The 15,983-nt window shown below is 45.9% G+C and overlaps 2 protein-coding genes across 6 annotated transcripts in view; one reads left to right on the forward strand and one right to left on the reverse strand.

Moving 5' to 3' along the window:
• EAF1 (ELL associated factor 1) lies at positions 1–14,386 on the reverse strand. Its single transcript, XM_027086587.1, has 6 exons — positions 13,941–14,386; positions 11,994–12,088; positions 10,042–10,178; positions 7,987–8,177; positions 6,084–6,317; positions 1–3,279 (listed from the first exon to the last, which is right to left on the reverse strand). The coding sequence occupies exons 1-6, from the start codon at positions 14,377–14,379 to the stop codon at positions 3,233–3,235; spliced, it is 1,143 nt and encodes a 380-aa protein (XP_026942388.1). The 5' UTR covers positions 14,380–14,386; the 3' UTR covers positions 1–3,232.
• Positions 14,312–15,983, forward strand: part of METTL6 (methyltransferase 6, tRNA N3-cytidine) — a 17,660-nt gene continuing 15,988 nt past the window's right edge. Inside the window, exons 1-2 of one of the 5 annotated variants that reach the window (XR_003428614.1) lie at positions 14,312–14,454; positions 14,954–15,366. Coding sequence is in view for 4 of the 5 variants with exons in the window: in XM_027086591.1 (XP_026942392.1) it covers positions 15,142–15,366 (225 nt within the window). In the remaining variant the exon portion in view is untranslated. Of the gene's footprint in view, positions 15,367–15,983 lie in introns of all 5 variants that reach the window. The other 4 variants (XM_027086591.1, XM_027086590.1, XM_027086588.1 and 1 more) reach the window with 4 other exon arrangements.

Below are 15,983 nucleotides of genomic sequence, written 5' to 3' on the forward strand. Positions count from 1 at the left end.
TGTATTGCTGACCTTCATTTTTTACTTAAATATAGTGATCTTTTAAGAGAATAAACCAAAAACACTTTACAGCAAATACTTTACATAAATATAAACGTGCATGTCTACCTCATAATCAAGCAAAATAAACTTTCAGGCACATGATTTTAATAATCATTGAAGAATGAGACAATGAACCCAAGACAAAGATAACAGGAGCAACAAAAAGACATTTCATAACGCTTCAATTGGTCTTGTCATCCAGCCTACTGGTTAAGGCCTGAGTTTCATGAATCCTACCTTCCTCGCCAAATGGAAATATTCAATTTGGCTGTACCCAATGTATATCCACATAACAGACGGTTACTCTCTCAAAATAATGTAATAAATACATCACACGCACACACACACCGCACCACACCCTACTTAACCAGCCTCTCAAATAGGGAAGTAATAAGGATTTTGGAATTTTCAAGTTTTCCCACCACTGAAGCACATACATATTAATACCACACATAGAAAAATATGACTCTGCTACAGAAATGAGTGGCATCATGAGAAACCTCTAGCTTGTTAAGTTTCCCCAAATCACATCTTTACTGTGGCTTGCTTGCCATGGCTCCTCAGGTGCTTTGGACTTAAGTCTTCACACCTCGCCGTTCGAACCACAGCACGGCAGACGTTACACAGAACAAAGAAAAGGCAATTTTAACAACTCAGTTAGAGACTTCAAAACCACGAAAATCAGCATGGATAGCTTCCAGCTGTGTCCAAACACCTGGAATGTTTCCTCTACGTCTGCCCTCTGTGCTCCACTGGCTGGTTCTCTGCTCCCTTCCCACCAGGCTGTGAGCATCTACAGGTCTGTTCCTGGGCATCCTCCAGGGAACAGAGATGACCACGACGGTGCCTGCTTTGAAGGAGTTCACACCAACCAGAGCTCGAGCAAGAGGAAGGTCCGTGTGTGCACACAGTACTCCAGCTGGTGAAACCAACAGAGGAGGAGTCCATGAAGGGGGCACCCACAGAGACCCCTGAGTGGGGCTGGGGGAGGGGAGAGTGACAAGGCACGGAGGCAGGAAGAACAAGTCCAGTTTGGCTGGCAGGAGGGCACTCGTGAGAAGTAGTTTACGAGGCCAGATTCTTCATTTCCAAAAAGAAAAGATTCCTTACTCTGCTGGGTAAAGCTGGAGGGCTTGGGGAGGGAACCTCCAAAAGCTTTTGTGCAGAGAACAAAACGGGAGCTGTGCTAGCAGATGTTACCCCTGTGCAGGGCCGGGCAGGATGGATGACGGGGAGAGGGTCTGAGCTCAGCGAGCCTAACTCACCAAGCCCACTGCCACCTGCAAGCACTTCCTATAGAAACAAACATCTTGACCCAACAGGCCCCAAACCACAGTTTTGTCTACATGTATCAAGACTCTGGGAGGGAAAGAAAAAAGAAAGAGAGAGGCTTAAATAGATATTTATAGTTCAAGTTCCTGGAACCTGCCCCAGCGAGCAAGTTAAGAGCAGTGAAACAATTCTCACATCCAGTAGCAATTCAAGTCTCCCAACCATGACCTTTTGGCTTCCCTGAGCTTTCATTACCAAGGAATTAAAATGTAATGATCAATTCATTATAAGTAAGTTCCTACATGCCATGACATCCACTGAAGTCTCCTAACAGGCTGAGAACCCAGCACAGGGCACTGGCGTGGACCCCTGAGTGGCACCTGGCAGAGTGGCGTGAGCGTGCTGCCAGGCCCCCTTCTCCAGCTCACTGGAGTCACTGTGTGGGTCTAAAAGGTGACTCTGCAAGGCTCAACTCTAAGCCCCCACCATGGATCATCTAATTTCTTTCTAGGTCCAGACTGCTTCCCTCCACTAGCTGGGGAGGGAGAGGCCACCTCGAGGAAGAAAAATCACTCTTAATGTTCTTTATACCACTGAACCAAAGGAGACAGAAATGTCTCAGGACACAGTCATTCAAATTACAGAAATGGGCTACTCCATACTAATTATGGGACGACTTATCACACATTTGCTGCATACAGAACATTTACTAGTCACCAGTTTCCTGCAACAACAGATTCATCTGGAAACTGCACACTGCAGACGGCAACCTGTGACTTTCTTCTAGCTGCATATAATAAATACAAATCAGTCTGGGAGTCAGGCACAAACAGTGGTACAAAAGCATGAACAGAAAAACCTTATCAAAACACGTGCTCGTTTCACACTGCACGACTCCTATCCAGATTCTGGTCTGGAAACCGGCTGCCAGCTCATTTGCTCAAAGAGGCTTCTTCACCTCACCTCTCTACCATTCCTAGTCCCCCACTGAAACCTACTGAAAGAAACACACTCATTATGGATCCACATGGAATTAAAAGCCTCAATTTAATCGAGTTACATGCATTAGCACAGCGGCTGCTGGTTTAATCTGCTCCCCTAGCCTCATGTACTTAGGGACTGTTTGGATCTAAAATGGAGCTAGAAGTAGCCAACACTTCTTCCTTTTGGAATCCAATAAAAGCTCCAATGCACAACTGTTAAGTCCCATGTGTACTTAACTAGAATCTCTGGTTCTAGTAAGTGAGATTCAGGGGTGGGAGCAGTGGGAAAAGCCCGGACTGGGGGCAAGACACTAGCCCTAAACCAGCACTGCGCAGACGAGGGGCTGAGCCAGCAGAGCTCCGAGGTCTCCCCAGCTGACCCTCTCGGACTCCATCCTGAAGTCTGTTTCTACAGGCTTCTCAGGCTGGGTCAGACAGAACTTCCTCACCACTTTGTGTCAGTAATTGAAAGTGGTTTAAACATGCATCTATGCTGCAGTTTGAGGTTTCCCTCCCTGCCCACCCCTCAAAGACTGTGTTTCATTTCACTGGTGCAGACCATTTGGCCAAGCTGGTGGCTGCTGAGGTTTACAACTGGATCACTGGCTAGGTGAAGAAATGGCCTTTGAGTAACCTAAACCAGGGCACATTTGTCTGTTTTTCGTTAACAGTGTTAACCAAATAAGAGATATAATTCTGTTAGTTCTGCTATAGATCTACTTAAAACTTTGAAACGTGACATTGTTCAAAAATTACACAAGAAAATCACCCATCACCGCTATGTTAAAGACATGCACATCTGAGCGCTCCAGAGCCTCCAACTCCTCCTACAGTCACTGATCCCCACGTTTTCCTCTCGGCGTGGACTCCACGCTAAAGCAGCCCAGTCTCGCAGCAGATCTGTGCACAAAAAGTTGATTTCAAAAGATCCGGCTCTAGTCATCACTGTCACTGCCAGACTCACTCAACTGCAAGTCATTTCCTATAAAGAGAAAACAAAATCAAACCCAAAGTACCCAATTTAAAAATGACTTCCCCACGGTTCTTTGGTTGACTGCCTGGGCTCTCACACTACAGTAAAACCAGGCCAGTTCCATTTAATTAGGGAGGAAAACCGATTTGACTCAGTGACAGAACTGGTGCAGTCAACGTTTTAAATGAATTGCTATTTTTGGTATCTGCAAAGCACAGCAATACTGCTCTCTGGGATAAAACAGGGGAGGGATAGGCTAGACATACGTGTGTCAATAACTGACAAAAAATATTTATAAATGACTCACTGTCTAGTAGAATTGTTCATATTAAGTTGCTTTATAAAAGTGAAAATAATACCAAGTTGGGCTTCCTGTTAAGGAAGCTGAATACTATTTATACTGTGCATACCACTCATATACTAATCCAGTACCCCCCGACCCCTCTGGCCAGAATCTTCACATTACCTTATACCACAAATCTGAACTAATGAGCTCTATAAAGCCTCAAAGTTTTGTCCAGTGTGTGACATTTAGGTTTTAGGAGTGAAGAATGTAAGTTTTCCCATCTAATACGATAAGAATAACAGGACCCCAGTTGATACCACTTGGAAAAGAAGAAAAGTGAACTTCTGTATTTCTGGATTACTAATCTCTAGGCCACCTCTCCTCAAAGTTTGTTCTGAGAACCCTGGGGTCCCTGAGACCCTTTCAGAAGGATTCGACCTGAAGGCCTCTCTTTTCTAACTACATATCTATGTGAGGCCACATTTTCTTCATATACTTCAACCTAAACAACTTACGGCAACAGATTGAATGCAGAAGCAGATGTAAGAATCCAGCTTTGTACTAAGCCAGATGTTAAAGAGATTGTCAAACTTTTAAAGCAATGTTACTCTTCATATTAAATATTTTTTTTATTTCGAAAATTTATTTTTCATAAAAATGTTATTTTTCTTAACAGGTGATGGTTTACTGTTGTTCTTTTAGACGAATTACTATTTTAAGTATTTCTCAGTTTTAATTTCTAATATAGTAAATATTGATAGATATAAGCTACACACACAAAAGCTCTCTGGGGTCCTCAAAAGTTTTACGACATAAAGAAGTCTGAGACCAAAAAAGGTGACATCTGCTGCTCTAGACGTGGGGAAGGCGATGGGATCAACACCAGCTGACAACCTCCAATCAGCAGAGCTAAGCGCCATTACTTACAAAGAAGGTGACATGCCATAAACAGGTCAGTGTTATGGAGCTGAAATCTCAGTTCTGAAATTTCTTATGCAATCAATTTGACCCAGGTTCAAACTGATCCATTTGTTTTTTTGTGGGGGGAGAAGATATAATACACATTACCATTCAGAAAAACAATATTATCATTACTCTGTATGTTTTCACATTAGGGTTTACCAAATTTGCGCTATTTACTGTGATTTTAGGGCTTATAAATTGGTTCCAGTTGACGATCCTGGTTTAAATAACTCCAGTACTTTACTGTATATGAGGTATGCAAAGATTAAGGTCTTGCCATGGAAGAGCTGCGGGCCAGGAGGACTTGGAGCTATGAAGAGCTAACAGAAGTTTAAGGCGCTGGTAGGTAGGTAAGAAGCACTGAGCCATTTTTGGCTCTTGTATTCTAAGGAATAGTTTAGCGCTGACTGGGCAAAATGAAGATGCTGAGTTATAGCCACAGTAGCTGTCTGGTCGTTCTCCACTGTGAATTCCAAACTCGCAGTGTGAAACTTACTCTCCCAAGCCAACCGAGAAGAGCATCAAGTATACCCTGCTATCCAGAAGCTGGGCCTGTGTTAACAGGATAGCAGATAACAGCCTTAACTGACGTCACAAAAGTGTTGAACTCACTCAGATAGTAGAGCAACGCCCAGCACAGTGGTTCTCCACTGGCACTGATTCCAACGCCACAGGGGCACTTGTTAATGCCGGGAGACATTCTGGGTTGACACACTGGAGGAAAGCAGGAGGTGCTCCGGCACCTAAGTGGGTAGAGGCCAGGGATGCTCTTTACCGCCCTACAAGGCTGGGGCCAGGCCTCACCTCAGGGGTTTACATGACGTCTACAGTGTGGGGCTGAGAGTGACCTCTGCCCGGCCCACAGGAGCAGGGTTACCTAGGCTAGTTTCCCCACCACTGCCTCCTGACCTTCCAGCCTCCTCACAGAAGTCAGACCGGAAGAGAACATCCAACTCCAGGAGTCGGGAGAGAGGAGGGCGCAGAGGACCTGCACTCTCCCCACCTCCAGGACAAAGACATTTGTTTTTGTTCTCCCTGCTTTGCTTTACCACCAACTGCACTCAAAGCCACCAGCGCTATAATGTCCCTTCCTTCCCTCCTGCGAAGGCTAGCTGGTCGCCAAACACCTTCTAAGGGCACAGGTTCCCAACTCTGTGGGCTGTGGGATACCGCACTCTGATGGCACTGGGCTCTCAGGACTGTATAAAACCTGGAGGTGGGGGACTGGGTGGGGGCAGGCGGCACCCCTAAAGCCTGGTATATGCAAAAGTACAGAGCTCTGCGGCTCACGTTTCAACACTTTCCAGAATTCGCAAAACCTAATCTGTGCCAATAAGGAAAAGAAAAGAGATGGAACAGTTTTGTGCTTTTTCTTTTTTTACTGTTTGGTAACTTACTCTTTTCTGCTTCAAATTGCCTTTGTCAGGACCCTTTCTTATGCCTTAAGTACCGTCAGGTTTATAGACTCTGGTGTAAGATGAACAGAAGTTCCAGCTCTGGCCTGACATTCCCTCTCCCCACTCCAAGCCCCCGCCTCGGCCCAGAAGCGGGAGCGTGCACTTACTGAGGGTGCACATGAGCTGGTTGCTTCCTTGCGGCCGGCTGGTTCCATTGGCGACGGCCGGCCTGCTGTTGTAGGGCTGCTGGTGTGACGGCTGCGGAGGGGACACGGGGCCGCTGTCCTCGCCTCCACTGCTGGAGCTGTCGTCATCACTTCCTGACGAGCTCTCGGAGTCTGAGGAGCTGCTTGCACTGCTGCTGCTCATCTGTTCGATGATGTCCACCTCGGCCCTCAGCTCTGGAATAAATGACGGGACGGCGGTCAGCGCCTCTGTAAACAGTAAGCCTCTGTAAACAGTAAGCTGGCAAAACCAAGAGCAACGAGGAATAACTGAAAATGAACTCCTGCTTCTTGAATCCTTAAAAACAAACAAAATGACCCAAAGCAAAACCAACAAACAAAAACATCTAACACACCTCCAGAGAGACAATGGAAACATTTAATTCACCCAAAATAACCAAAAAGCAGACTGCTCCAGGATAATGATTCTTCTGAGAAATGAATTAAGTCTATTTTGCCTTTATCTACTTTTAAAAAAAAGGAATTATGAATTATGGGATTAAACACCGAATAAGAGAAGAGCAACATTCTGCTCATGGGCTCAAAAATACCTGACCAGGAACTGGAAGGTCTGAGCTCTTGCTCTGGATCCACCTCTGACCAGCAGGGAGACCCAGGTGGAAGGCAATGAATTTTCCAAGATGCTCCGGAAAAAGGAAGGGCCACAGCAGACAGCCTCTGGGGGCCTTTCCAGCGTTCTCGTTCCACAGGTAAACAAGGCTCGCAGGAGGAGCCGTGGTGGCTGAAGAAAGATGGCGGGATGACACCCCTCCTCTGTGCTTTACACATTTGACTTACAGCATGCCTTCAGGTACCGCAATGTTAATAAATGTAAAGCAGGGAAGGAAACACATGTTCTACCTGACCATTTTAATGTGAGTGAGTACATTAACGATTCATCATAGGCTACAGCAAGGAAGATGCCAGATTTTCCTGTCCAAACCTACCATGAGGCCTTAAATGACTATGGTTCCTTTAAGCATAACTGGCAACAACAACCTGTCGTGGTCCAATTCCTGTTCGACTAAAGTGAAAACTTCCATAGACAGCATTCCAATATCCATGAGGAAAAAAAAAAAAAAAAATCCAGAGGCTTAAGAACTGTGTACCACGCAGAGAGTGATCTCGTTTGCGAAAAGACAGTATTTCCACAGGGTGGAAAAGGCAAACTTCCCAAGGGCAACTTTTTATCTTTTCCTGTTTACTACTGTTATGGGTTTGACTTTGCTTCACAGAACTTCACAAATATGAAATATAACACTTACTTTCATAACTTTCTAAGTGTCTGGACAACTAAAACCATCCACTGTGTGGGGGAGGGAGCCAAGGTGAGTGCCTCTGTCTTGGTTTTACCTTGGAGAGCCCGACCAGACCTCTAAGTCCTTCTAGGCCAGCGTCCCCAGTGTCCCAGGCGCTATCATATTTACGCACTTTTGTTAATACAAAGCAGTGGTCGTGGAACTTAACCTAGACACTATACTAACATTGGCACACGTGGTTTTTACCCCCAGTACCTTGTAATTCTCTTCTTTCAAAGCCTTAAAAGGTGTGCCGTATGGACCTTTAGATGGCAGGCAGGCTTAAGCCTCAGGCCTCTAAGCAGAAAGCTGCAAAGACAGCCACAGCTCAGGTCACTGTCCCGGACTCTCCCTTGTCAAACGAACCAAGTGGTAAACCTCGCCTCCATGGCCCGCCCCACCCCGCCCGCCATCACCTGTGGAACGGCGGGCCCTGCGGAAACTGTTACGATGGCGAAGAATGCCCACGCTGCCGTGTACGTGGTCTCATGATCTCCACAAAAACATCAATACCCTCTGCTACCATGGCTCCAGAAAATGTTCTCTACCTCTTTTGATATCATCCAGCTGAGGTTCAGGTGAGGGGTTATCCTTCAAGGGAGAGGTTTTGGGTCCAACCGGAGGCTTTGTTGGAGCTCTGAATGGCACAGGTGGCGGAGGCGGTGGTGGCTGTGATGGCTGTGGGGGACGCGCAGGCTGCTGTTCCATTCGGGCTTGGATTCTACTGCTCCCCTCAGCTCTGAAATGAGATACGGACTTTAAACTGGAGGGGCAAGAACAGTGGTTCTCAGGTTTGCCTCGTTTACCAAGCACCTGGAAGTCTCTGCAGAAGCCCAGGCTCTTTACAGACAGCTTCAAAATACTGATATTTGTTAATTTTATCACACAAACTACTCATTCTACTGCATTCCAGCTCTGCACCGTGCACCAGAGACACAGAGACGAATAAAACAGACTCGCTGCCCTCACGGAGCTCACATTTTATATCAAGCAGCAGGTAAGACCCAGAGGTGGGATATAGTGCAATTACGAGAACCCATTTTAATAACGGAAAATGTAACTATTCACCTTGTGTGCAGTATAAAATTACAATTACACGTGAGTTATTAAACTAGCTCTTGAAATACTGGCCTGTTAGCAATTTTTTCCATTACCTATTTACTGCTTGCTCATTTTGTCACAGGCCAGCTTTTGCTGGCAGGCAGGCAGAGCACTCCACCCCAGACCAAGGAAATGCTACCTATTAACAATTTCTTTTGTAAATGGACTAGCTCAGCATTTGGTCTCCACACAGATCACCTGGGGATCTTGTTAAAGTGCAGATTCTGACTTAGTATGTCCTGAAATTCTGCACTTCTAACAAACATCTAAGTGATAAAATACTGCTAGTCCCAGATGACACTGAGTAGTAAGTCAAACTCCCACAATCATCAGCTCTCAGAGGCCTAAAAGCAGCACCTGGCTGGTGGAGGTAATCAACACAAACACACTGTGAGTCACAATCTCACTGATCCTCAGTCTCGTCGCGCACGCGCATGTGCGCGCGTGTGTGTTTGAGAGAGAGTGAGTGAGTGAAAGGGTAACAACACTACCTTTTCAAAAGTTATTTGTAAAGATTAGATAATGCACGAAAAACATCTAGCACAGTGCCTGGCACGTGGTAATAAATAAATAAAGTACCCTCAATAAATGGTAGGTACTTTTACTTTTTGTGGAATGAGTAAAGAAAAATGGCTTGAGGAAGCATGAGCAAAAAAACATTAAATACTCTCTTTAAAATAATTGACAATAATTATTGTATCATGATATAAATAGAACCACTGGGTTACTTCTATTTACAGAATGAAACTCGACTTTAAAATAAAATCTAATTGGCTTCACATGACACATGTAATGTCTGTTGAATTAAAAATTAGAGAGCTCATTGTTCAAAAAAAATAGACAAAGCTTTACTTTGGTGTAATAATGACCTCAAATGTATCTTGTAAAAATTTAATGTTTTCACTCTGATAAAGTATATTATTATTATTATTTCTTTAATTTTTATTTATTTATTTTTTTGCTGTACGCGGGCCTCTCACTGTTGTGGCCTCTCCCGTTGCAGAGCACAGGCTCTGGACGCACAGGCTCAGCGGCCATGGCTCACGGGCCCAGCCGCTCCGCGGCACGTGGGATCTTCCCGGACCGGGGCACAAACCCATGTCCCCTGCATCGGCAGGCGGACTCTCAACCACTGCGCCACCAGGGAAGCCCAAGAATATATATTATTAAATTATTCTTTCATAACTTTAAGTCTGTAAATTTAAACCTTATCCCTTTGGTGATACTATATCAACCATCATGAAATTAATAAAACTGATGTAATCATACAGTACACTCCTTTCCGCAATGTTTTCTATGTTTCAGGTCTTAAAAGCATTATCTCTCTTTATTGCCTTTGAGGAAAAAATATTTTATTGACTTATCTGAGAGGAGAGAGGTGAAGCTGCTGAGACTGCCAACAACACGAAGCACCCAGGTTCTCACATCCTTATAAAATAACTGAATAGATAATGTAAATCTATAGAAACGGCACATTGATCTGTATCTGCTTCTTCACATACCTTGTTTTCTTGACCTGGATGCTGCTGCTGAGCTTTTCCAGCACATATTCTCCAGTGTCGTGATTGATAATAAGCACACAGTCCTTCTGGTAAGGCCGCTTGTTCCCCTTGAACACAGTCATCGGTGGTGTGGATCCCTACACGCCACAAAAGTACAATTCAGACAATCAAACCAAACACACCAGTTATGCACATCAAAACTGAATTTACAGGTGGCTTTACCTCATCACATCTTTTATCAGAGCTACTCAAAAAGGAACAGAATGAACCGATTTGTATTTTAACTCCTGCTGGCTTCCCAAGCAAAAATAAAGAGGAAATAACAATACAGCAAGAATCTGTGACTGTGCAACTGGCTCTAAGTAATCAAGAAATAAATATAAAATTTTTAAATTACTGTACATTTTTCCAGGGATTTGGGAAATGTTACAAATAATGGTAAAATGTGAACTGAGAAACATAAATTACGCATTACGTGTCTGACACTGAGAAGAGCTCTCACTATAAGTAGTAAAGCTAGTGAGTGACCTCCGTACTTCCTTGTAATAGGAGAGTCCAGGCTTCCCCCCATGCCAAGTAACCACAGAGCATTCTCCAACGGCAGCTCGTTATTCTGGCTGGTTCACAGTAAGTACATCATTCCATTCACCCGCTTAAGCCCTTGAATCACTACCCATCACTCTAAGGCCAAAGAAGAAAATCTTTAAACGAGCCACCTGGCCCTTCCACCTTGCCCGGCTCCACTCGCCGCAGGCTCTGCAGGCTCCAGAGCAGAAGGAGCTGGCCTTCTCTCAGACCCAAGCTCTTTCTTGCAGGGATTTAACAGGGCTTCTGCCTGCAACATCCCACCCTCTCCTTCCCTTTTAATTATTCAACATTCAAATCTGCTCAAAGGTCACTTCCTCAGGGAAGCCTTCCCAGATTTTCCAAAATAAGTGCTACACTTTCTTATATTTATTTAAACTCGCTAAGGGCAAGAAACGTGCTTGTTTTGTTCAAGACTGTATTCTCAGTACCTAGTAGTGAGCCAGCATCCAGTAGGTGGTCATTAATTTTTGCCAAATATAGCGTTTAATCCTCTGTATGGAATCAGAAACTGCTTGGCTGCTTGACTCCTTATTCATACAGTAAAAATTAAGAGTTGGAAGAGACCTTAGGGACCATTGATGTAACCTCTTCATTTTACATTTGGGAAACTAAGGTCCACAGGGAGATGATGTAACTTGCCAAAGGCAACAAGTAATGAGATAGCAGTTTGAACTAGCAGACAATAAGTTTTCCCCAGCACAAAGCTTCCCAGGTCTCCCTGTCCAGAGCCTTTTCATTCTATCACTGGTTACCGAGAACTGATGTTCCAGGACAGGGCTGGGACATGCACTGACCCGTGGTCATTAAGAGTATTCTGTCTGATCCTTTGGGCTTTGTCATCAGAGCGCCGCCTTGGGCAAGGCTTCTCCATTCAGCTTTTAACCGGGTTCCTCAGCCCTAAATGGGCTGAAGGCTCTACACCTCTGGTTTCTGGCTGAAACCACCAGCCTGCACATCACCCCTTGCCAGACTCACGACCCGTGTCGACCCTGCTCCTGCCCTCTGCACTCCTAAGCTGCTGCTTTACATCCGTAGGGCACCTGGGCCTTTCTCTCTGTAGCTGCTGGGGGGAAGCTACGTGTGTCTAAGGGAGGGGCCAGGTGTCCACACAGGAACCTTGTCTACTTTGGGACAAATGGGGGAAAAGGGAGCTTGGGGAAAATGACAAAGAATTATTTTTACTCAAGTACCTGGGAAGCATGAATTCTACCCTGCCCTACCCCCAAAATTCCTTTTTCCCTTATACTGGCACTTCAGAAATCTGGAAATATTTAAATAGGAGGAAAATCAAATTGCAATAACATAGAATATGAGGATTCACTGTGATTCCACATTAAAAAAAACAACAGTGGGATAAAACCTACAGGGATATGCGGCAGCGTAATTGTGACTTCATCTCCTTTGCCGACCTGAAGCTCTCCTTCACAGGAAGTATCTATAGATGCCGGCTTAAAGTCATCTAAAGGGAAAGGAAAAAAGCATTTTATCCACCAGGTTACTTTTGCTAAGGGTTTGCAGGGCATTCCCATGTAAGAACTGAAATTTTTTATAACTCAAATAAATGGAAAATACCCACCATTTAGAATTTTTCAGAAAGCTATTTCATTGTGGACAGCTTCTCATATACAACAGCAGACAGAATAATACCATGAGCTGTGTGTACCATCGCTCAGCTTCAATAATTACCAGCTCTGGGACAATCTTGTCTCATCTATACCTCCACATACTTTTCTTCTCATTCCCAGTGGATTATTTTGAAGAAAAAAGGCTAGAATTTACACAACATTTTATTAAGCAAAGATATCCCCTTCTGCCAAGTGACAGATGAAAAATTAATGTTTTATTATCCACAATGAGGTGTTTTACTAGGGTTATTATAAGGATCAAAAGGAACAGAGCATATTTTTAAAATCCTGTGACTATAAAACCCAATATGAAAGGCCATAGCTCAATATAAGCTGATTTCATTTTGATAGGAACTGGCAAAGTTAGGATCTGCCACACTCCAGTTCCATAGCTTTAACAAGGATTATGCCTGTAGATGTTTGGAGCAGAAGGCTGAACTGTATTTCCAAAGGTTAATCCTGCCCATGTTTCTGAATTGCAGTTAAAGCACAGCATGAACAGCCACCTTACTCCCTTTTAACACAAACCTGCCTCAAACGGCAGGCCAGGTGCTTCTGTGAAGTGTCTTATTTACATTCCACATTGCCCTTCACTCTGCTAAAACATCAAATCAGTAAACTGCTCAGGAAATGACGCTCTTATCATATTCCCAATACCCTTCCTCTGAAAGGGCTGACCTGTTGTCAGTAGGAAGAAGAGTAATGGCCTGGCAAGTGACCACAGGAAAATAGAACTGCATTTATCTAACACACCCTCTTCCAAGGTGTTGAGTCACGTGTAGGAGGAGCTCCTCTGACAAAAACAAGTCTTAACCAGCATTGGGGCTACCAGGAAGGGAAACCAGGAGCCTGTGAATCACAGCGGTATGCTCAGTCAGCCAATTCCTCACCCAGGACACAGAGTGGAAGGGCCCTCTCTCAATAGGGCCTGTAATCATGGAGAAAAAGGAGGTCCAGCATAATGACTATCTCCACATTCCTTAGGCCTGCTCGCTCCTGTTTCCAAACATAGATCAAGCGCTAACTTATTCCTGGCTCTCAAATCCTAATTTTATTCTTCACCCACAAGGGACTTGGTCCCGAGGAAAAGCTGGGGTAGTCCAGGTGACCTCAAAAGACATCAAAATCACACGAAAAGCTAGCATGGAGACATTGAGGAGGGAGACTGATGAGGCACAGAGAGGATGTGGATTCTGGGGCTGCAAAGGGGATGAAGCACTGCGTCAGGGAGGGCAGAACCAAAACGGACGAGGGAAGAAAAGTGAGGAAAACAGGGAAGAAGAGAATGGAATAGGAGGGAGTGGACGCGGATCCCGAGAAAATAACAAGCGTTTCCTTGAAGCGTGGAGACCCCCAGTGGGGTCATGGCGGAAAGGCGGCCACAGAGAAGAGCTGGAGCCTGATGTGGTGTCGCAGCCTTTCAGAAATAAGAGGGGGAGCGTCAGTGCGCAGGAGGGCTGGACGCGGCAGGAAAAGGGGCCAATGGTCTTCGGAATAAGAGTTCGGTACCACGAGGCAGAGAAATAGTGTGGGAAGGTAGTAAAGTCCTGGTTTGGGAGTGAGCTGGGAAAAACCCGAGGTTCCGGCGGATCCGGGCTGAGAGGAAGGGAGTTGACGCTGGCAGGGCTCCCTGGACACCGGACGGGCTAAGGGCGGCCAGGAGCGACCGTGGGGTCGCGGACTCACAGCGGATGGTGTGGAAAGAGGTCCGCGGCCGCTTCTCGAAGCTCTCCCCGAGCCGCAGGCAGTGCTCCTCGCGGTCCAGCAGCGGGTTGGCCGTCCCGTTCATGGCCCCTCCGGACCTCGCGCCCGCACCGGTGCCCTCCTGGCGCGCCCGCGGCCCGAGCTGCCGGTACCGGTGTCCGGGGCAGCCGCGCTCCCGGGACAGCGCTCCGGGTCGCGCGGGGAACAGAGCCGGAACCCACCCGTGGCCGGAAGCAAATCCTGGCCTCCGCGTCCGGAAGGTGGGCGACTCTGAGGAAGCGGGGCCCCGGAACTTCCGGCGCCGAGGAGGGACTTCTGGGTCCGGAGCGGAAATGGCGGGGGCAGTGTCAGGGTAGAAGGACTCCGTCTGAGAAGCCCGATTCGAGGTCTTCAGGGGCGGTTTGTCCATTCGAAGGGTCATTCCGCTGTGGCTCCCAAATTTTGCTTCCGAGGCTGGTCTGGCTGAGGGCTCAGCGCGCCCGGCCCCACCCTCCAGGTGAACCTAGGAACTGATGACGGGGCCCCAGCGCGCGAGGGACTAGGTTCACGCCGTCCTCTCAGGCCCTCGCGGCCGGGCGGCCTGGGTTATCCCGAGTATCCTGGGCACCCCACGCCACGCGTCTCTGAGTATCTTCCTCCCCTTCGCGTGCCGACGGCGACGCGAGGGCCTTAGTCCCTGGGAAGTGACGCCCCCTCTGGTTCGTAAGACTCAGAGTCTCAGGCCACCCGGGCTTAGCTCTGTTTTCCCCGAAAAACACTGAGTCTCCGGTCCTTGGAAACGGTGACTCTCCTTACAGTTCTGTGCGTGAGAGCCCTGGCCGCTGAATGTCAGCCCTCTGAAGGCAGCGGCAGTGTCTTGGTCTTTGTGACGTATTCAATAGCGGAGCAGGGATTTGTGTAAGGTCAGCACCTAGTAAACGTTTGCTGAGTTGAACTGTTAGGTGAAAGAACTGTTGTAGGACCACTAACTCAGCATCTTTAAAAAACTGTTCTAGAACCCCCCAACCGGAGTCTCATTCTTTTTCCTGCGAAACACCCGATGCTGCCTGAGGCTTGGACCCAACCTGAGGGACCACACCTGAGAAAATCCTGCCTGTGTCTGCAGTATCCGCTTGAATTCCTCAGGTTGTTCAGGAATGGAGAATCTCCAGCAGTGTTAAATATATTACCATCAACTTAGGAGATGGCTGCTTTGCAAAGGAAAGGGCTTCAGGCGAGGATTCTCAGCTCTGAAGAAGAGGAGAAACTGACAAGAGACCAAGCTTTAGTGTCTAATTATAAACAGCAAAAACTGGAAAAAGAGGCTCAGAAGAACTGGGACCTTTTTTACAAAAGAAATAGCACTAATTTCTTCAAAGATAGACACTGGACCACCAGAGAGTTTGAGGAGCTCAGATCATGTAGAGAGGTAAACTAATATTACACCTTATTTGAGCTGTTCTTCATTTAGAATGTGTAGAAGAGGGTGTGCTTTATTGCCTTCCCAGGGGGAGTGTGAGATAATTTATGAAACCTCTCAGAGGCTTCATAAATTTTTGTACCTTAGATATACACTGTTTGTCTCAAGTAGTTTTAGCAGTCGCTGAGTTGTATAATACAGAGGAGAAAAGACGCTGTAACTGCAGTCCTGTTGTCTAACAAAGGCCAGTCACAGAATTTTGAAATCAGTGACTGGTGGGGCTTTCAACCATTTCACACCGACATATCAGGCCATCAGCATCATGCTTCTGTATTATGGCAAGAGAAGGAAAAGTAGATAAATGTATGCTTTTTTTGTAAGTTTAAAAAAAAGGGGGCATTTTCTGTTTTTTAAAGCTAATCTGAAAGTTGTAAATATTGAATTCATGATGAATGATTTCAATGGCAGGTTCATAATAATAATAATGATGAACACTTTATCATGCCCGTTTTCTAGAACTTTACATGTGTTCTGTAACTTAAGCCTTATAATAACATGGTGAAGTTTGGCGTTAGTATTATCCCCACTTGCTGATGAAATTGAGGCACAAAGCTGTTTAAGTGATT

Source organism: Aethalodelphis obliquidens, unplaced genomic scaffold, assembly GCF_003676395.1.
Source record: "Aethalodelphis obliquidens isolate GAN/ISIS:26980383/991018 unplaced genomic scaffold, ASM367639v1 scaffold56, whole genome shotgun sequence".
In the NCBI taxonomy this organism is placed as follows: domain Eukaryota; kingdom Metazoa; phylum Chordata; class Mammalia; order Artiodactyla; family Delphinidae; genus Aethalodelphis; species Aethalodelphis obliquidens.

What these genes read in the sequence shown, in the direction of transcription:
- EAF1 (XM_027086587.1), bottom strand. Translation starts at nt 14,379, where the DNA reads ATGACCCTTCGAATGGACAAACCGCCCCTGAAGACCTCGAATCGGGCT. An exon ending in GCTGGATGATATCAAAAGAG is followed by an intron (nt 6,318 to 7,986) that starts GTAGAGAACATT and finishes CATTTATTCCAG; the next exon opens with AGCTGAGGGCCGAGGTGGAC. An exon ending in CCAGCTCATGTGCACCCTCA is followed by an intron (nt 3,280 to 6,083) that starts GTAAGTGCACGC and finishes TTCTCTTTATAG; the next exon opens with GAAATGACTTGCAGTTGAGT.